The 17231-nt window shown below is 37.4% G+C and overlaps 2 protein-coding genes across 31 annotated transcripts in view; one reads left to right on the plus strand and one right to left on the minus strand.

Annotated features, from left to right (window-relative positions):
* The window catches only part of ANK2 (ankyrin 2), a 715648-nt gene that overhangs the window by 471381 nt on the left and 227036 nt on the right, over positions 1-17231 (plus strand). For 4 of the 30 annotated variants that reach the window (XM_033215032.1, XM_033215034.1, XM_033215033.1 and 1 more), the window contains exon 1: positions 657-1025. The exons of 25 other annotated variants lie outside the window; for them this stretch is intronic. In XM_033215032.1, the coding sequence (XP_033070923.1) occupies positions 891-1025 (135 nt within the window). In that variant the 5' untranslated portion in view covers positions 657-890. Of the gene's footprint in view, positions 1-656; positions 1026-6075; positions 6117-17231 lie in introns of those variants that run through there. One more of the 30 variants, XM_033215048.1, reaches the window with a different exon arrangement.
* LOC117085811 (60S ribosomal protein L17-like) lies at positions 13682-14311 on the minus strand. Its single transcript, XM_033215063.1, has one exon. It carries the CDS (start codon positions 14275-14277, stop codon positions 13723-13725), a length of 555 nt encoding a protein of 184 aa, XP_033070954.1. The 5' UTR covers positions 14278-14311; the 3' UTR covers positions 13682-13722.

Below are 17231 nucleotides of genomic sequence, written 5' to 3' on the forward strand. Positions count from 1 at the left end.
CTTTCGAAAATCTGTAATATGATTTCAAAGATTGGATGGTGTTGAAAGCCATCTTGATTATTGTTTGTAAAGCTGGGGAAAACATTTTCAAAATACTTAAAATTAAAACAAATTATAAATGAATCAACATGTTTGCTCTTATGTGGCACAATCATGAATAATGACAAACTACACAATTATAAAAACCAAAGTTTCTATACTGGTGTCAGGTGAGCTATTTGATGGATATGTTTCCAATGCATATTACATGTTAAAAGAATGCTGAAAGGATGACTAATTGTTTTCTGCGACAATAATGAGAAAGACAGTGTACATAAGCCAAGTAGTTTCCACTTGGTTGAAGCAATTACAAAAATAATTTTTATCTGTTCTGCTGATAAAGCAGATTCGTTGAAATATTTAGTATTGTGTGAATAACAGACAGAGAAGAAGGGAATAAAAATATTCAAAAGCATTCATTGAGTAATGCAAAAATTCTCATATATAGAGACATTTTACCCAGCAGGAACTTAAGTCCATGTGTGAGGCAGGCTGCTTGCATGGTGAAAAACAAAACAACACCGCCCCCTCCCCTGCTCTCTGTCTGGCTCACCCCCCTCACTCCATTGACATGCATAGCTGGCCTGGTAGGTGTAAAAATAGACTGGCAGCGCCTGCACTGGAAATGGTCACTGAATGCAGCCTGCAGTTGCCGGGGGTTTTGAGTTCTCTCTGACACCAGCAAGCCAGCCAGCAGATGGGGAGAACTGGTGAGGGGCGTGTAAGGGAACTGAGCAGAGGAGCCAAGGATCATCTTGATGAATTGCCCACATTAGTGTACCCCTGGGAGCCCTGGACAGAGTGCAGAGGGCAAGGACGGGCCCACTGACAGCAGTAACTGTAGAGCTGAGATGGGGAATGCAGCCCTCTGCTCTTCTTGCCATGCGGATAAGAGCATAAGAGCACAAGGAAACATGCAGGAATTGGATAAAACCCCAGACTACTATGGCTGTAACAGTGAGGACGTCAAAGAACCTGGGGTGTGGGTAAGTTTTAGGCCACAAAGGAGGAGGAAGGGAGGATGGTGGCATAAGAATCAACAGTAGACCTCATTGGTCAAACCTCTAAATTTCCTGGAAGGAAGTTGACAGAATAAAGCCAATGTGATCAAACCACCTGACTACCTCTGATCAAGTGGCATGCTGTTGCTTCCTCTTCATGTTATGCAATGACACACGTTTGTTTTTTCTCAGTTGTCTTTAACTCTGAGCTGACATTTGGGAATGAGCAATGTCGCTGTCTCTTTAATTTGGAATTTTGTCCAAAGGTGGACATATGTATTATTATAGAGTGACTTTCAGCAATATTGCAGAGATTCACTCACGTTCAGACTGTCAAATTCTTTCGCCTATTTATTCATGTATAGTTCATTTCTCACTAAGTCACGGAGCATTTTTTTAAGCATACGCTCACTTAGTATCCCAGCTCCAGCCTAAAAAGGTATTTACCTCTAATATTTGGCTAACTTCAGTGAAGAGGTCCTTAAATGCTTTTCTTGTTATGATAATAATAGTTTGTAAAAAGGCTTAAACGTTAAGCAATTAAATAAGTTGACTTTCAGATTTTAATAATTCATAGGCATGAAGTGTTCCTTAAAATGGGTACAAAGGCTTATTGTGATTATTTATTTATTTATTTTTTGGCCAGGAATCTCTGAAATATTTGGATTTCCATATTTGCTGGAGAATAAAGTTTATCTTTGATCTTTCAGTTCCAGGAATTTGACCTTATTGCAAGTTATTTATTTGCATGAAAATAAATAGCTGGTTGCATGGTTTGGCTGAAACTATGAAACTAAGATATGTAGGATTTCTGAGTAAGAGAAGCAGAGGCGTTTGTACTTGTTATGTACTTGCCTGTTATTTCCAGGAGTGAGAACAGAGTCTGAGGTATAGGAGATGGTGCTCTGCTCTCTTTGGCTTTTACTCTGACCTGGAACAATGTCATTATTTCTTAGCACTGAAACTCTGTCAGACCATAGTGAAACTAAAACCAAAACTAAGAATTTATCAACAAAAACAACATGAAGAGCAAATATTTGCAGTTGGCAGTGAGCAGAAAGCCCTGTCGTGAAAAAGAGGACAGTAGTTCTGGCATGGAAGTCACCGTAGTCAAAAACGAAGAAACAGAAAGATGGGGAGGGAGGCAGCCCCAGGGAAGGGAGATCACCCACTGTTAACAACCGCATAGGCGAGGTTTGTAACCAAGAACAATAACGTTTCTCCAGGATTATGGTTTCCACTACCCACATCCACCCAGGAGAGCCTCTCCGGATTTCTCAGAGCAGTCACCTCTAATGCAGCTTTCTGAACTGAGGAGACAAAAAGTAACATTACTATTAGTTCAGGGCCACAAAAAATGAGTGTATTTTTTAAAAATACACAATCTCATTTCTCTGAATTAATTAACATAGCCTGTTAGTCATTGAATAAAATCTTCTGCTAAAGGTTTTATAGACTGGAGCATATCATGATTGGTGTGACATTGGAAAGGTGTGGTAGAGGTGGAAGTGGACCTGTTCTCTACTTTCAGAAGTGATATTCTGGCCAGAATTTTTCCACTTTGGCCATGGAGAAAAAAAAAAAAAGTTAACGTTTAACTTAATACCAAGCGTGACTGAAGCAAAATGTGTGGTTCTAGAGAGTTTAAGTTGGACTTTATGTCTTCCAAATGAGAACGTAAGACTCACAAACATATGTCAGGGTTTTCCTCTGAAATGTGGTTGCCTTTTATGTAAATCCTTAAAGGACCACAGATCTGCTCTTATCACATTTGGCTTGGCAGCTCCAAAAAAGAGGAAGCATGCAGGACAGGAGAGAGTTAAGAACAAAATTCAGCTGTTTTTAAATTTTTATTTAGTCCTGGTAATGCTTCTAAATTTTTAATCACAGAGGAGAAAACGGCATCATCTCATTATTTCTCCATGTTCATGTATGCAGATGACTGGTGGGTGTATTCCAAGTTCACTTGTGAAAGAAGCAGCTCTTGGAGATGCCTTGCAGACTCTGCCCTGGATCCTAGGGTAGCTCTGACCACGAGTCAGCAAGGCCTTGTAGGGTCCAAGTAGGCTCCAGAGAGAAGGATTCTTGACCATGTTTTGATAAAGTACAATTGAGAACAGCATAAAAAATGTATCTTTGTTTTATAGTCTTCTTTTGGCTTGTATTTTTGTGATGACATCATTTAAAATTTGCATATTGGTCTAAGTATACTCTGTATTTTTCTTACATTGAGATCGTGTATTTCTATTGTGGTTTCTTTAGCATAACAAATTAATTTGCTTTGTCCCAAGAGCAAAACCATAAATGTGATGCTTTAATACAGACATTTTTTAGGTTACCTATCCTAGCTGATTTTCAAATTATCACATCCTTCTCTTTTTACCAGTTTACTCTCAGAAATTCTTATTTTATTGCTTCATTTGTTTTTAACAATTTTCCCCAATTGTAGTAGAGAATTTCAGGTTTTTCATATGAGCTTTTTCATGATTCTATAAATGTTCTTATTGCTTTAGACCATGAACATGAATTCTGGTCTTATTATGAAAACAATTCAGTAATTTTCTGCTAGCTGACTCAAAAGATAGTAAGTCAATCAGCAAATATTCACTGAGCTAGGTACAGTTTTGAATGCTGGCCATTTAACGATGACAAGACAGAGTTCCTGTGATATTGGGAGACAGACTTTCAGCATATATATGGGGGGATGAGGAAGCATGGTGCTTAAATGAGAGGGGAAGGTACTCGGCATATTCAAGGCACAGAAGGATGGTTAGCATGACGGAAATGTAGTGATCAAAGAACAGGATGGATGGCAACAAGGTATGACAGGCAAGCATGGGCCTATCTTGGCAAAAGTTTGATTTCTTTCTAAACATAATTCAGTCTTGGAAAAGGATTTGGGATTTCATTAGAAGCACAGTGGGAAGCCTCTGGAGAGCTCTAGACCAGGAAATGGTAGGACTTCATTTATGCTTTGAGAAAAATCTCTCTCCCTTTCTCCCCATCTCTTCCTCCCTCCATTTCCCCCTCCCTTTCCTTGGTGAAGGATGAGTTGTGAATGCAGCAAGAGAAAAAGAAGGGAGACAAGTTTAACTGGTTTCAAGGTTTGCAGCCCTGAGGTAAATAAGGATGGAGGATTGGATTAGGATGTTAACAATGGAGGTGAGATTGTAATCAGATTCAGGATGTATTTTTGTTTTTATTGAAGGATTTTGGGGAGATTATAAAAAAAATAGAGGTGTGTGTGTGAGAGAGAATGAGTGAGATGATTCCTTATCTATGTAGCATATCAGTATGTCAAAAGAGTTAAACTTTCCTTCAGTTTTGAAATCTAAAAGAATATAAATTAGTTTAAATGGTATAGTATTGTCTTCTGTAACAGTTTTATAAAATATAAGGAAATTTTGTTCATATGGTTACTTTTGATATTAACCCTAACAAGAGCCAAAAGTATAACGGAAGTTACTCTGGTAAAGCATTTCAAAAAATGCAAAATGATGAAGAGATGGTTATGTAATTTTTAGATGATTTATTTAAAGATAAAGGCCTGGCATGGTGGCTCGCATCTGTAATGCCATCACTTTGGGAGGCCGAGGCAGGCAGATCACTGGAGCCCAGGAGTTCAAAATAAGCCTGGGCATTGTGGCAAGACCCTGTTTCTAAAAAAAATACAAAAATTGGCTGGGTGTGGTGGTGCACACCTGCGGTCCCAGCTATTCAGGAGGCTAAGGTGGGAGGATCACCCAAGCCTGGGGAGCTAGAGGCTGCAATGAATTTTGATCATGCCACTGCACTCCAGCTTGGGTGACAGTGAGACCCTGTCTCAAAAAAAAAAAAAAAAAAAAAAGAAAGAAAGATTGAAAGAAGAGAAGACATGGCTTTCATTCTCTAGGAACTTACAATCTAGTTTTAGAAACAGGGCTTACCCACATGTAATCAATCAACTATAAAAGGTAGTAGAGAATTCAGTGGCTGCATGAGTGATGAAATGAGCCATTATAGGATGGCCAAGAAGGAGGGGATCAGTGCAGGCCTCAGTGCTCTGGGAACACCTCGTGGACAGAGCTAATATTTAGCTGATATGGTGCAGATCAGTTGTTCCAGTTGTTTACAGCTTGAATTGCTTTCACACAGGCTGATTAAGCAGCTGTTACTATGAACCCACCAAGCTGCCCCTTCTGAGGCTAGCAGGACCCCATCCTCAGGATTTCCCAGCCTACTCCCATCCTCTAAAGAAGCAAACAAAAGAATAATGCCTGAACTCCCAGGGGGCTTCCAGGACCACCCCCATCTAGTGCTGTGGCCAGTGTCCATTGGGACTGGTTGGTGCCTGAGCTGAACTAGTTGTTAAATATTTTTAATATCCATCCTGCCAGTGGAGAAGGTGGAGCCTGAAGCAGATCTTGGAAGCAAAATACAATCTGGGTTCCTGTTGGGAAGAAAGTACACTTGTGCCTTCAGTAAGCATGTATTGAGCCAGGCACGAGCCTACAAAGATGAGTAGGACATGCAACCTTGGCTTGAAGGAGTGTAATCCAGGGATGGCCAAAGCAGGACTTTGAATATTGTGTTCCCATGTCCTGAGAAAGCACAGGGGATTATAGAGTACTTCAGGATGACAACTTAGCCTCATAGGGTCGCAGAAAAGTTAAGTCCTGAAGCGTTATGGTAAGTTCGCATACTCAGTATTGGACTCATTAGAAAGACTGGAAAGAAGTGGCTATAATACCGTTTCTATTGGACATTTGTGGAACCCCCAACACTTGGATGAGGTGCATAGGCTAAGATTATCAAGAGATTCATAAGTCAAGATTTAGAATTTGAACTATATACTAGTGAAAGGCCATTGACCAAAGGCTGTTTTAGGAGAATCAATTAAGTTGTAGTCTGCATATCATAAGCTCTATTTTCTTTGAAGTGCCTACAGGCTAATAGGTACTCAGTAAATATTTGTGGAAAAAGATGAATGAATTAATGACTAGGAAATCACCTAAAGTAGCAAATCTATTTATGAGCATTTTCCCACTGCAGGTGACATGCCCCCAGATGAAACCAGAGGCTGCCAACATTGAAAAGGTGATGGAAGCACAAAAACACTTCTAAAAACTGTAAAGACATTGGTAACTAAGAAGTTTTAATTATAACCTTCTGCTCAAAAAAGGAATGTACCCTTACTGCAATTACACACATTACTGGTTGTCATAGTTATTTTGTGTAGCTACAAAAGAATACCCGAAGCTGGGTAATTTATAAAGAAAAGAGGTTTATTTGGATCACAGTTCTGCAAGCTGTACAAGAAGCATGGCACCAGCATCTGCTTCTGGTGAGGGCTTCAGGAAGCTTCCACTCGTGGAGGAAAGGGTAGGAGAGCTGGTGTGTACAGAAACCAGCGGGAGGTGCCACGCTCTTGTTAATGACCAGCTATCAGGGGAACTCTTGCAGGAACTAATACTGCAAAAACTCACTCCTTATCTAAGCCATTAATGGCTTAGGATGCCACTAAGCCATTAATGAGGGTCCACCCCCATCATCTAAACACCTTTTATTAGGCTCTGCCTCCAATACTGGGGATCAAATTTCAACCTGAGGTTTGCAGAGTCAAATATTCAAACCATAGCATTGGTATAAAATATATGTATAAAACATATTTACTGTAGAAAGTAGTAGATATTTTCTTGAATTGTTATTCTCTATGTCAAGTTGTACATAAAATGCAATGGTTACATTTTAAAGAAATTTGGTGAATGTAGGCTGGGCTCCATGGCTCACACTTGTAATACCAGTACTTTGGGAGGCTGAGGTGGGAAGATCACTTAAGCCCAGGAGTTCAAGACCCCCTGGGAAACATGGCGAAACCCCATCTCTACAAAAAAAAAAAAAAAAAAAAAATTACTGGGTGTGCTGGCACATGTCTATAATTCCAGCTACTGGGGGGCTGAGGTGGGAGGATCACTTGAACCTAGGAGGTGGCGTTACAGTGAGCCAAGATTACACCACTGCACTCCAGTCTGGGTGACAGAGCGAGACTCTGTCTTTAAAAAAAAAAAAAAAAGAATAAGAAGGAAAGGAAGATTACACTGTAATGTTAAGCATTATCTATTTTTGTTTACAATGAGGTATATCCAAACCAAGTATTTTTATTTACTTGAACTATGTAATAACTATATGAACTATGTAGAAGTAATAACTTTTAAATAATATCTCTTCTGCTGTATTTAATAAGATTAGTTCCACTATCCCTACAGTGGCTTTTTCAAGGTCACCTGTGTGATGATGGAGCTGGGAATACTCTGGGGAGAGAGTCCTCTTTTCAGCTGTATTTTGCTTCCTTCCCACACAGACATCTGCTGTGCCTCTTACTCACTTTTAGTTGCTGTTTTGGATTTTATGCCCCTTTAGTCAAAACTTATTATGCCACAAGAAAGATTGACTTGTTTCCTGAATTCTTTATTTTTATTTAAGGGCTTCTTTGTGAAATCTTGGGCATATTATATCATATTTGATTGTCAAAATTTTAGGTGTTTGATTTTTCAAAGCTGACCTTGATATCATATTTGTGTGGGCTTATGTCACTATGGTAAAACTTTTTTGTACCTTTCTTTAATACTTGCTTATAAGAAGTATGCTGGGCACAGTGGCTCATACACGTAATTCCAGCACTTTGGGAGGCTGAGGCAGGAGGATCATTTGTGCCCAGGAGTTTGAGACCAACCTGGGCAACACAGGGAGACTCTGTCTCTATAATTTTTTTTTTTTAAGTTTGGTGGTGTGCACCTGTGGACCCAGCTATTTGGGAGGCTGAGCTGGGAGGAACTCTTCAGGTCAGGAGACAGAGGGTACAGCGAGCCCTGTTTGCACCACTGCACTCCAGCCTAGGTGACAGGGCAAGATGCTGTCTCAAGAAAAAAAAAGATAGTAAAAATATTACAATGATTGTCAGAAGTATAATCGTTTCAATGGGGGCTTTGAGCTAATGAATTGTTTCTTAAAGCTATGTGAAAGCCAGCTGTGTAATAGTAGAGATTATAAATTGAAACTGTGTTTTTGATGAGTTTAAGTATTGCTGACATACAGTTTAATTTCATTCTTTTTTTTTTTTTTTTCTGTATTCTTTACCATCCTCATTCATTAATGAGTTCCAGAAGGGGGCTTTGAAGTAAATCATAGATTCTATTTGACACTGTAGCAATTTCCATATTCTAGTACAGCAACTCTATTAAATAAACACATTGTGTACTTAAATTGGATCTCTCACAAGTCACAAATTTTGAGCTAGAGCTGAAGTATCTTTATATTTGCTACTTTTGTGTCATACCTTTCTAGATTATTGGCTTTCTGAAGGATATTAGAAAGCATCTTCTAAGATACCTAGTAAAACAGAAGTGCATAGAAAAATTTGTGAAAATCTTTCCTTTTTGAAAACCACTGGTTGTTAAATAAGAACTTTTCCCCAGAGTTACAAAAGAAAAAGAGTATTTTTCAGGAATAAAAGACAATGAACAATTTTATATTGGTAAGGTATATGTTTCACAGATTTGTCTATACCATCTATAATAGACAATCATTTCTTTTAAAAAATGGCTTATGATATTGAGCTTCTTATGCATTCTTACAGCATACATTTTGACAGACTAGATGATTAATGATGACATAGGCTAAAGTGTATTTGGGATTGTGTAATAAATACACAGTATGAAAGGTCTAGCTAATCCTTTATGTCAGCACCTCCCAAAGTGTATTCTGTGAACTACCATATCAGAAGAATCACCTGGTGTGTTTTTAAATGATGTAGATCTCTGAGCTTTACTCCAGACCTCCTGAGTTAAAATCTCAGAGGTGGGAGCCAAGAATATTTATTTAACAAGATTAAGCATTATCTCTAAGTAACCCTTAAGTGCACTTAAGTATGATAACTACTGCTTTGTGTTGTAAGAGGCTGACTTTACTGAAGAGTCAGGGCTGCGTATGTAACATCAGCACATAAGAGCATAAAAGTAAAAGAAACCCTTCACATTTTATTAAGCTTCTTCTTATCCAGGTTAATTCAATGTATTGCCAAAATTCTGATTAGTGGCAATTACAGTAGCTGAGACCACATGGGACACGTGGGAATGGAGGATGCTCTGCCGGCAAATGGGCCCTTCTGTATTTCTTATGCATCACCTTGAAAGTAAGAAAATGTCTGTGCTGTATCACAATGGAGTTTTAAACCATAGCACTTAGAACAAATTTAAGTTTCACTTCCAAAAACTAATAATTACTGTGTACCTATATAGAGTCCTTTTATTCATTGTTTAACCTTGTCAATTTCCACTGGAAATCCAAGGACTAAGGTTCTATAAGACAATGTTATGAAAATGTGTCCCCCACTTTTTTTTTTTTTTTTTGAGACGGAGTCTTGCTCTGTCACCCAGGCTGGGGTGCAGTGGCCGGATCTCAGCTCACTGCAAGCTCCGCCTCCCGGGTTTACGCCATTCTCCTGCCTCAGCCTCCCGAGTAGCTGGGACTACAGGCGCCCGCCACCTCGCCCGGCTACTTTTTTGTATTTTTAGTAGAGACGGGGTTTCACCGTGTTAGCCAGGATGGTCTCGATCTCCTGACCTCGTGATCCGCCTGTCTCGGCCTCCCAAAGTGCTGGGATTCCAATTTTTTAAAAGTCAGAATTTCATTCCACTCTTGAGCAGTCAGCTTGAACAACAAGATTGTTCTGAATGATCTGATCCTCCCTCGGAGTTGAAGGCTAGTACAACATCTTGGCTGAATCCCACACTCCTGCCGAAAATGTCATGTAGCACATGAGAGATTATCAACAAAATTCTTCTGGCCTCATTAAAAGTTCTTAATATATCAACTAATGTGAAGTGTATCAAATATTAGATACTCTATATATTTTAAAATTATGTATAAATCTATAAGATTAATTATTCAATAAGTTTTTTCAAGAAAGTAAATAATGAATTCTGCAAGTCTACATGTTATTTCTTCTTGTTTTATAATGTATACATAGATTGAAGAATCAGTCTTACCTATGGTATTGATTTGTCATACCCACCAATGAATTCTTTAAAGAATTAAGCAGTGATCTAGATGGACATGCCAACTACCATTCTTACTTTAAATGTAACCCATGCAGTTACAGCTACATGCCAAAACCTACCCACGGACGTTGTCAACTGATGGACTGGGCTACTTCCTGGCCCATCTTGGTCTTAACCACTTCATCTGGCATTGGGACCAGGTCTATTCTACCCAGGATCACAAGATAACTTAGAAGTGGAAAACAAGAAGGACATAAAAAATAAAGACAGTAAACACATAAAAGAAATGTATGAATGTGTATAGCAAATTCCATATTAATTATTATCAATAAGAGCTATCATTTATTGAGCCCCCATTATCTGCTGGATTCTGTAATGGCATACTGTATACCATTTCATTTACTCCTGACATTAGCTTTGTGAACTAAGTATTAAAATAAACCTTTTTTGAATGCCTACTATTCCAATACACTGTTCCCAGGGACTTATATATATGACATAATTTAATCCACACAATTCCATACATTTTATATACTGGGAAAGTGAGGCTTTTTTGAGTTCAGTAATTTCCTCAAGGTTACACAGCTCGTGGCAAGTGATAGAACCGGGATTAGAAAGGCAGTTCTAAGCCCATTTTATAATGCTGCTCTTTAAAGAAAGAGATACCTAAAAAAGGAGACATTGGAGAAATTTAAAGTGGGTTCTAAGATTTTCCACAATTGGAAAAAATTGCTGACTTGGAAGATTTCAAGTAAGATTGTTACTTACGACCTACACTAAAATACATTTAAGGAAATTAAAAAATTAAATGGAAGAAAAAATAAACAATTTTTAATTAATAAATCTATAAGAAAATGAGAAATATTTCATTGACTTCAGGGTTGGAAAGCATAAAAGCAATGGAATAAGACTCTAAAAGTGGAACTTCATACTTTTTGATTTCTATAACAAGCTTGAGAAAATTTTCAAAAACAATGGCAAAATGTTATCCTTCTATATATTATTTAAAAAATACTTTTGAAACTCTAAAAGGACAAAAAATGTGGATAGATAAATCAAAGAAGAACAAATGTGGTAGACAATAAATATATGACTAAGTTTTCAAACTCTTCAAATATGAAAAAGGCAAATCAAAACCACAATGATCTACTTATCAACTAAGCAAAGCAATTTGAGTTTGTGATTGTGTTGAGATGGACTCTTTGGCAAACATTTGTAATGTCTTTTCAGTTAGCAACTTTCAGTGTGTTCAGTGTGTGCCAAAAATCTACATTCTTTGACACTGTTAATTTACTTTTAGGAATTTAAGCAAGGGACACGATCAAGACATGGCCAAAGATGTATGTATGGACAAAGATGTATGTACAAGACTTTCTATGGTAGTGTTGCTTAAAATAACGAATATTAAAGGCACCAGTTTTGTACCAATGATTGGGAAATGCTAAAAACAATGATAATCTATCCATAGACTGTTATATGATATATAAAATATCTTTTTAAACTTTTGAGTGGTATAGGCTGTACTAATTTTGTAATATTTATTTTTAAAAGTAAAACACAGAATATTATTATTTCAAAGTCATGAAAGCATTACCTACACACACACATATAGAGTATATGTAGAAAAATTCTTTTTTTTTTTTTTGTGACAGAGTTTCACTTCCATAGCCCAGGCTGGAGTGCAGTGACATGATCACGACTCACTGCAACCTCTGCCTCTCGGGCTCAAGAGATTCTCATGCCTCAGCCTCCCAAGCAGCTGGGACTACAGGTGTGTGCCACCACACCTGGCTAATTTTTTGTATATTTAGTAGAGACAGGGTTTCACCATGTTGCCCTAGAACTCCTGAGCTGTAATGATCTGCCTTCCTTGGCCTCCCAAAGTGCTGGGATTACAGGCTTGAGCCACAACACCCAGCCTTAATGTAAAAAATTCTCGAAGAAAACACATTAAAATATGCAGTGTTAAGTTTGATCAAGGAGATTATGGTTGCTGGCCATAATTTTGTTTTCTTTTATAGTCATTTTCAAATGTCGTATATATATACACATACCTATATTATATATATATAAAATATATATATTTAAAATGTATGTGTGTGTGTACACATTTTCATAGTAGAACTTTATATATGATGATCATACATACTGAAATCATCATATATAAAAATATATGTTTGTGACACACAAACAGATTTATCTACTTCCATTATATAAAGGCTAGAGAAGGCTGTATTTTACATATATATCCTTTTTAAGAGAAGGGAGATTGTAAGAACAAAAAAGGCATGAAAGGACATAGACATTTTGTAGTTTTATACAAATACTTTTATGAAATAAGTATTTCTATGTTTCTTTAGGTTTTATAACAAGTTTTTTTTTTTTTTTAATAATCCATGCTTTAATAGCTCTTCAATCAATTTGGGGGAGAAAACTTACTATGGGTACATTTCTACTAAGTTTTTACTGTGAAAAGATTAAATGTTATAATTTCTTAAAGGTGTAAGCAACATTTAAACATCAGGTGTAGTGATTAATTAAGAACAGCTGAGAGAGGTTTCGTCTCTCTTGGAAGGGGTCCAGGTGTAAATCCCACTCAGGGAGATATGTCAATATGAGGTAGTAACAGTCTACATGCTGTTATAGAAACAGAGGGACAAATGTTGTCTTTGAAGTCTACCATTGCTGTGAAGCTTAAAAATTTTTTTTCTTTCCATGTTAATCATGATAATTTTGATAGAGATAGTGCTCTAGATTCACTTACTGAGTATAATATTGATACAATTTTGAAATGATATAACCATACCCTTAAAAGTCACAGCTGTTGGGTTAGCAACATTAAAGAAAAGAAATCTTGGTATTCCACAGGTGGCAATGCCACATGGTTCAAACTTTGGCCCCTGCCCCTAACCAAAAAAGGGAATTGAGCGTCAAGGGAGATCAGAACATTAGCGTTGAGCCAGGAATGTGGCTGCAGTAGCTTCATCGCAGGGCAGGAAGCAGCAGCCACTCCTATAAGACAGCCGACAGTGGAAAGGTATTTAGCACCGTTGGGGGAACTTGGGGAAGTAGGAAGGAATGATGGTAATGAATGGTGGTTTCTGTGGTAAGACTTACCAGTTACCAATTTCAGGTTTGCAACTTCTTACCCCCAAATACTCAGATGAATGATTTAACCTTATGAGGCCTCAGTTTTCTCGTTTGGGAGGCTTAAGAAAATTAAATAAGATTATAAATGTACTTGGAATATAGTAAAGTTAGCTATTAATATTGTGGTAAAAGGCATGAGAACAAATAATATAAGGAGCAAGGTCTCATTCATTCCCTCAACGAGCTGACAGTCTAGCTGAATAGCCAGAGGGTTTACACACAAAAGCAAATTGCATATTGTAGGGTCTCTTGAGTAGATGGATGACTTAAAAGGAAAAGCAAGTTTGGATGGCACGTAGAATCCTAATTTGATGTTAATGTCAGTCCATATTGTGTAAGAAAAAATCTAAACATTTCAACGAGGAATCACTGAAACTGCATAAATACATATAAATCATGTAAAAATGAAGAATTGCGTTGCTTGCTCAATGCACCTTTTAACAAGTGTTTATCTTTTTTTTTTCCTTTAAATTACATTTATTTTAATGCTGAATTTACTCCCGTGCCATAAGTTTTTGTTTCTTCAGTTTCTTCTGGGATATCTTTTTCTTCTGGGCAACCTCCTCTTCTGATTTAGGAACAATCTGTTCCTTTTCAGTAAGGATCATCTCAATGTGGCAGGGAGAGCTCATGTATGGGTTAATCCGACCATGAGCTCTGTAGGTCCGTCGGCGCATCTTAGGTGCTTTGTTCACTTGGATATGCTCGATGACCAGAGAATCTACATCTAAACCCTTAAGTTCAGCATTACTCTCTGCGTTTTTAAGCATGTGCAGCAAAAATTCAGCACTCTTTTTGGGCCATCGACCTTGTGTCCAGCCCCACTGCTTGGCCTGGGCACACCTGCCAACTCCACCATTGTAACGTCGGAATGGTACGCACTGTTTCTGTAAAGTGACATCTTTCAGATACTTCGTGGCTTTTCGAATATGCATACCCTTGATGGCCTGGGCAGTTTCACGAGTGTTCTTAAAGTGAACACGAAGATTGGAACCTCTTGATTTGCATGATTTCGTGGGGTTCTCCGGGTCAAGTGAATAGCGAACCATTTTCACAGATTACCTCAGGCCGCTTAGGGAGAGGACAAGTGTTTATCTTAAGGCAAAGTATAGTGAAAACCAGTATAAACCCAGTCAAAGCTCATGTAATTAATTCTCTTACTTGAAACCATAATCAGAAGAGATGACTTTTGGTCAGACCAAATCTTGGTAATGAATACATTATTAGTACAAAATTAGTAGTCATATCTATGAAAAAGATATTATCAGTGGAGGAAAGTCAATTACTAATATATCCTAGGATTATCATATGTGAAAAAAATAAACCAAATAAAAGTGGAGCATCTCCAGCTGAAGAGAAGTCTATCTTGTAGGCATGCCACAGAATTTTAAGGAAGACCCAAGTTCTCACCACCCTGCACATTACATGCTGGGCTCCCGTTTTGAAGGTTGCCAGTGAGAAATGGCACAACCTAAACACCTTTTATTTGAAATTCTTAACATCTCATAGTTTCACAATCTTGCCCTTTAATTACTGAGACAATGGTAGCCTGCTACCTTGTTCTTAGTCAAGGTTAGAGATGAAGTATCTATGGTGTTAAATTGGCATTTCAACTAAGTTAAATTTGCTTAATGAACAAGGTCTTTCTGGGTACAGTTTACTGCTTTGCCAGAAAAAAGTTCTGTTATCTTTTCATATATCCCAAAATAATCTGACTCTTCTTTAAGTGATTTTTGAGGTTTACTTTTTGAGTAATTAAAGCTAGCATAATCTGTATTTATATTAACTGTTGTTAGCTTTACATAAAAAAAAGATAAGGTAATGTCCTTCCCAAGGTTCTGTTATAATAATCATCATTATTGACTGATCTATTTTAGGCACTGAATTAGGTTTTGGGTATTCTAAAAATTATAAGGCATGGTTTCTACCTTCAAGTGAAGTGAAATTTTGTTCTGGAAATGGGATATATGACTTCCTCTCTCTTTCTCTTTCCTTCCACACACACACACACCACACACACACACACACACACACACACAAGTTTATATTATATTACAGGTAGATATTTGTATAGAAATGTATATGTAAAATGAAATATATAGATTCCCTATGACTGAAGAGAGATACATTTTGTATACATAGTAATTATAAAGAAAACAACCTTTCTCCCTTGTATCTTGGCCAGAATAATTTTGACATACCAATGATCTCTTTTATTTAGAAGGTTAATTAATCTTACTGTAATTGCAGGGGATATTGAAATATATTACCACGTTTTACATTAAAAAATACTGAGTAGTCAGTAATTCCCCTTTCATGGATAATTTATACAATAATTAAAGCTTATATATTGCTTCATATAAAATCTTTTTCCTCACAGAGAAGAGTAAAATTATAGTTTCTTATTTCTTTATTTTTTTTTCCTTTTGTTGAGATGGAGTCTCGCTCTGTCACCCAAGCTGGAGTGCAGTGGCGCGATCTTGGCTCACTGTAACCTTTGCCTCCTGGGTTCAAGTGATTCTCTTCAGAATTCTCTTCAGTGATTCTGCTTCAGTCTACTGAGTAGCTGGGATTATAGGCACCCACCACCACACCCAGCTAATTTTTATATATATGTATTTTTGTATAAGAGATGGGGTTTCACTACGTTGGCTAGGCTGGTCTTGAACTCCTGACCTCAGGTCATCTGCCTACCTTGTCCTGCCAAAGTGCTGGAATTACAGACGTGAGCCACTGCACTTGGCCTATAGTTTATTTCTAAAAAAAAAAATACTAGTGTTCCTATATAGTTAGTATCAGCAAGAATCTAGTTTCTTTTTGTATTTAATTTATTTAGTAATGTCATAATTGTCATTTATCTGTTAACCTAATTAAAGTTAGAGAATGTCGAGCTGCAGAGCCTATCTAGTCAAGTGTATTACTAAATTCATTAGTTATCCATGACTTCAGCTGTATGATAGTAATGATACAGACACATTTTACTCATTAACCCTTATAAAGAGTTCAGCATTATTTGATTTTATTGGGGATATTTGATAGAACTATAAAGGAAACTTAAAAAAATGAATAAATAGAGACAGTCTCACTATGTTGTCCAGGCTGGTCTCGAACTCCTGGAGCCCAAGGGATCCTCTTGCTTCAGCCTCTCAAAGTGCTAGGATTACAGGCATGAGTCACCACATCCAGCGGGTAAAGGAAACTTTGATAAACAATTTTAATCTTAGGCAATGAGTTTCAGGTGAATTAATAAGAGCAGATATAAATTTTGCTAATCAAGGTTTGAAACCAAGTGTTAAAATTTAGTAAGTCTGCAAAAAATGTACTTGATCCCCCAAATTTTCACTAGTTTAATTCATATTGACCAGTGCTGCTTGACATTCCTATTGGCCAATTTCACCCTGTTGAACATCTTCCCTTATATTGTTTCATTTCCACAAATACTTCTCCATCTATTCTGTGTCAGGTATTGTGCTGGACAGTGGAAATAAAGATGAATAAGTAATGGACTATTTCTACCTTGGAGGGCCAGGCCAACTGGGGATATAGACACATAAACAGATAAATCTGGGACCCCACTTGAGCCATGCACAACATCTAGCACAGTGCTATGCTTGTAACTCATTGTCAACACATATTTATAAATGATTGAATGTTCAGGGTGTTGGGGACCCCGGAGTAAATGGACTTCATCAAACTTGAGGGTAGATTTAAGGCAGGGTCCTGAAGAAGCTATCCTTGCCTCTGGGAAATAGACTCACAGGGCCCACTTAATACAAATTCCTGTAGAAGTCAAATAATAAAAGATAACTAGTAAAGAATTCTTCATTGTTCTTTAAGCCTGGCTTAAGCCTGACTTTTCTTTTAAAAGAAGATCCTGGGCATCTGGGCTAAAGTTTAGTTCCATGAGATGAATTAACTAACCTTGCTTTTGTTTTTAGTTATGTTTAAATTAGGAATTTCCTTACTTTTCAAAATTCTCTTTAGAGTTTATGCCAGTACTTTT

Source organism: Trachypithecus francoisi, unplaced genomic scaffold, assembly GCF_009764315.1.
Source record: "Trachypithecus francoisi isolate TF-2019V2 unplaced genomic scaffold, Tfra_2.0 Lachesis_group1, whole genome shotgun sequence".
NCBI lineage: Eukaryota > Metazoa > Chordata > Mammalia > Primates > Cercopithecidae > Trachypithecus > Trachypithecus francoisi.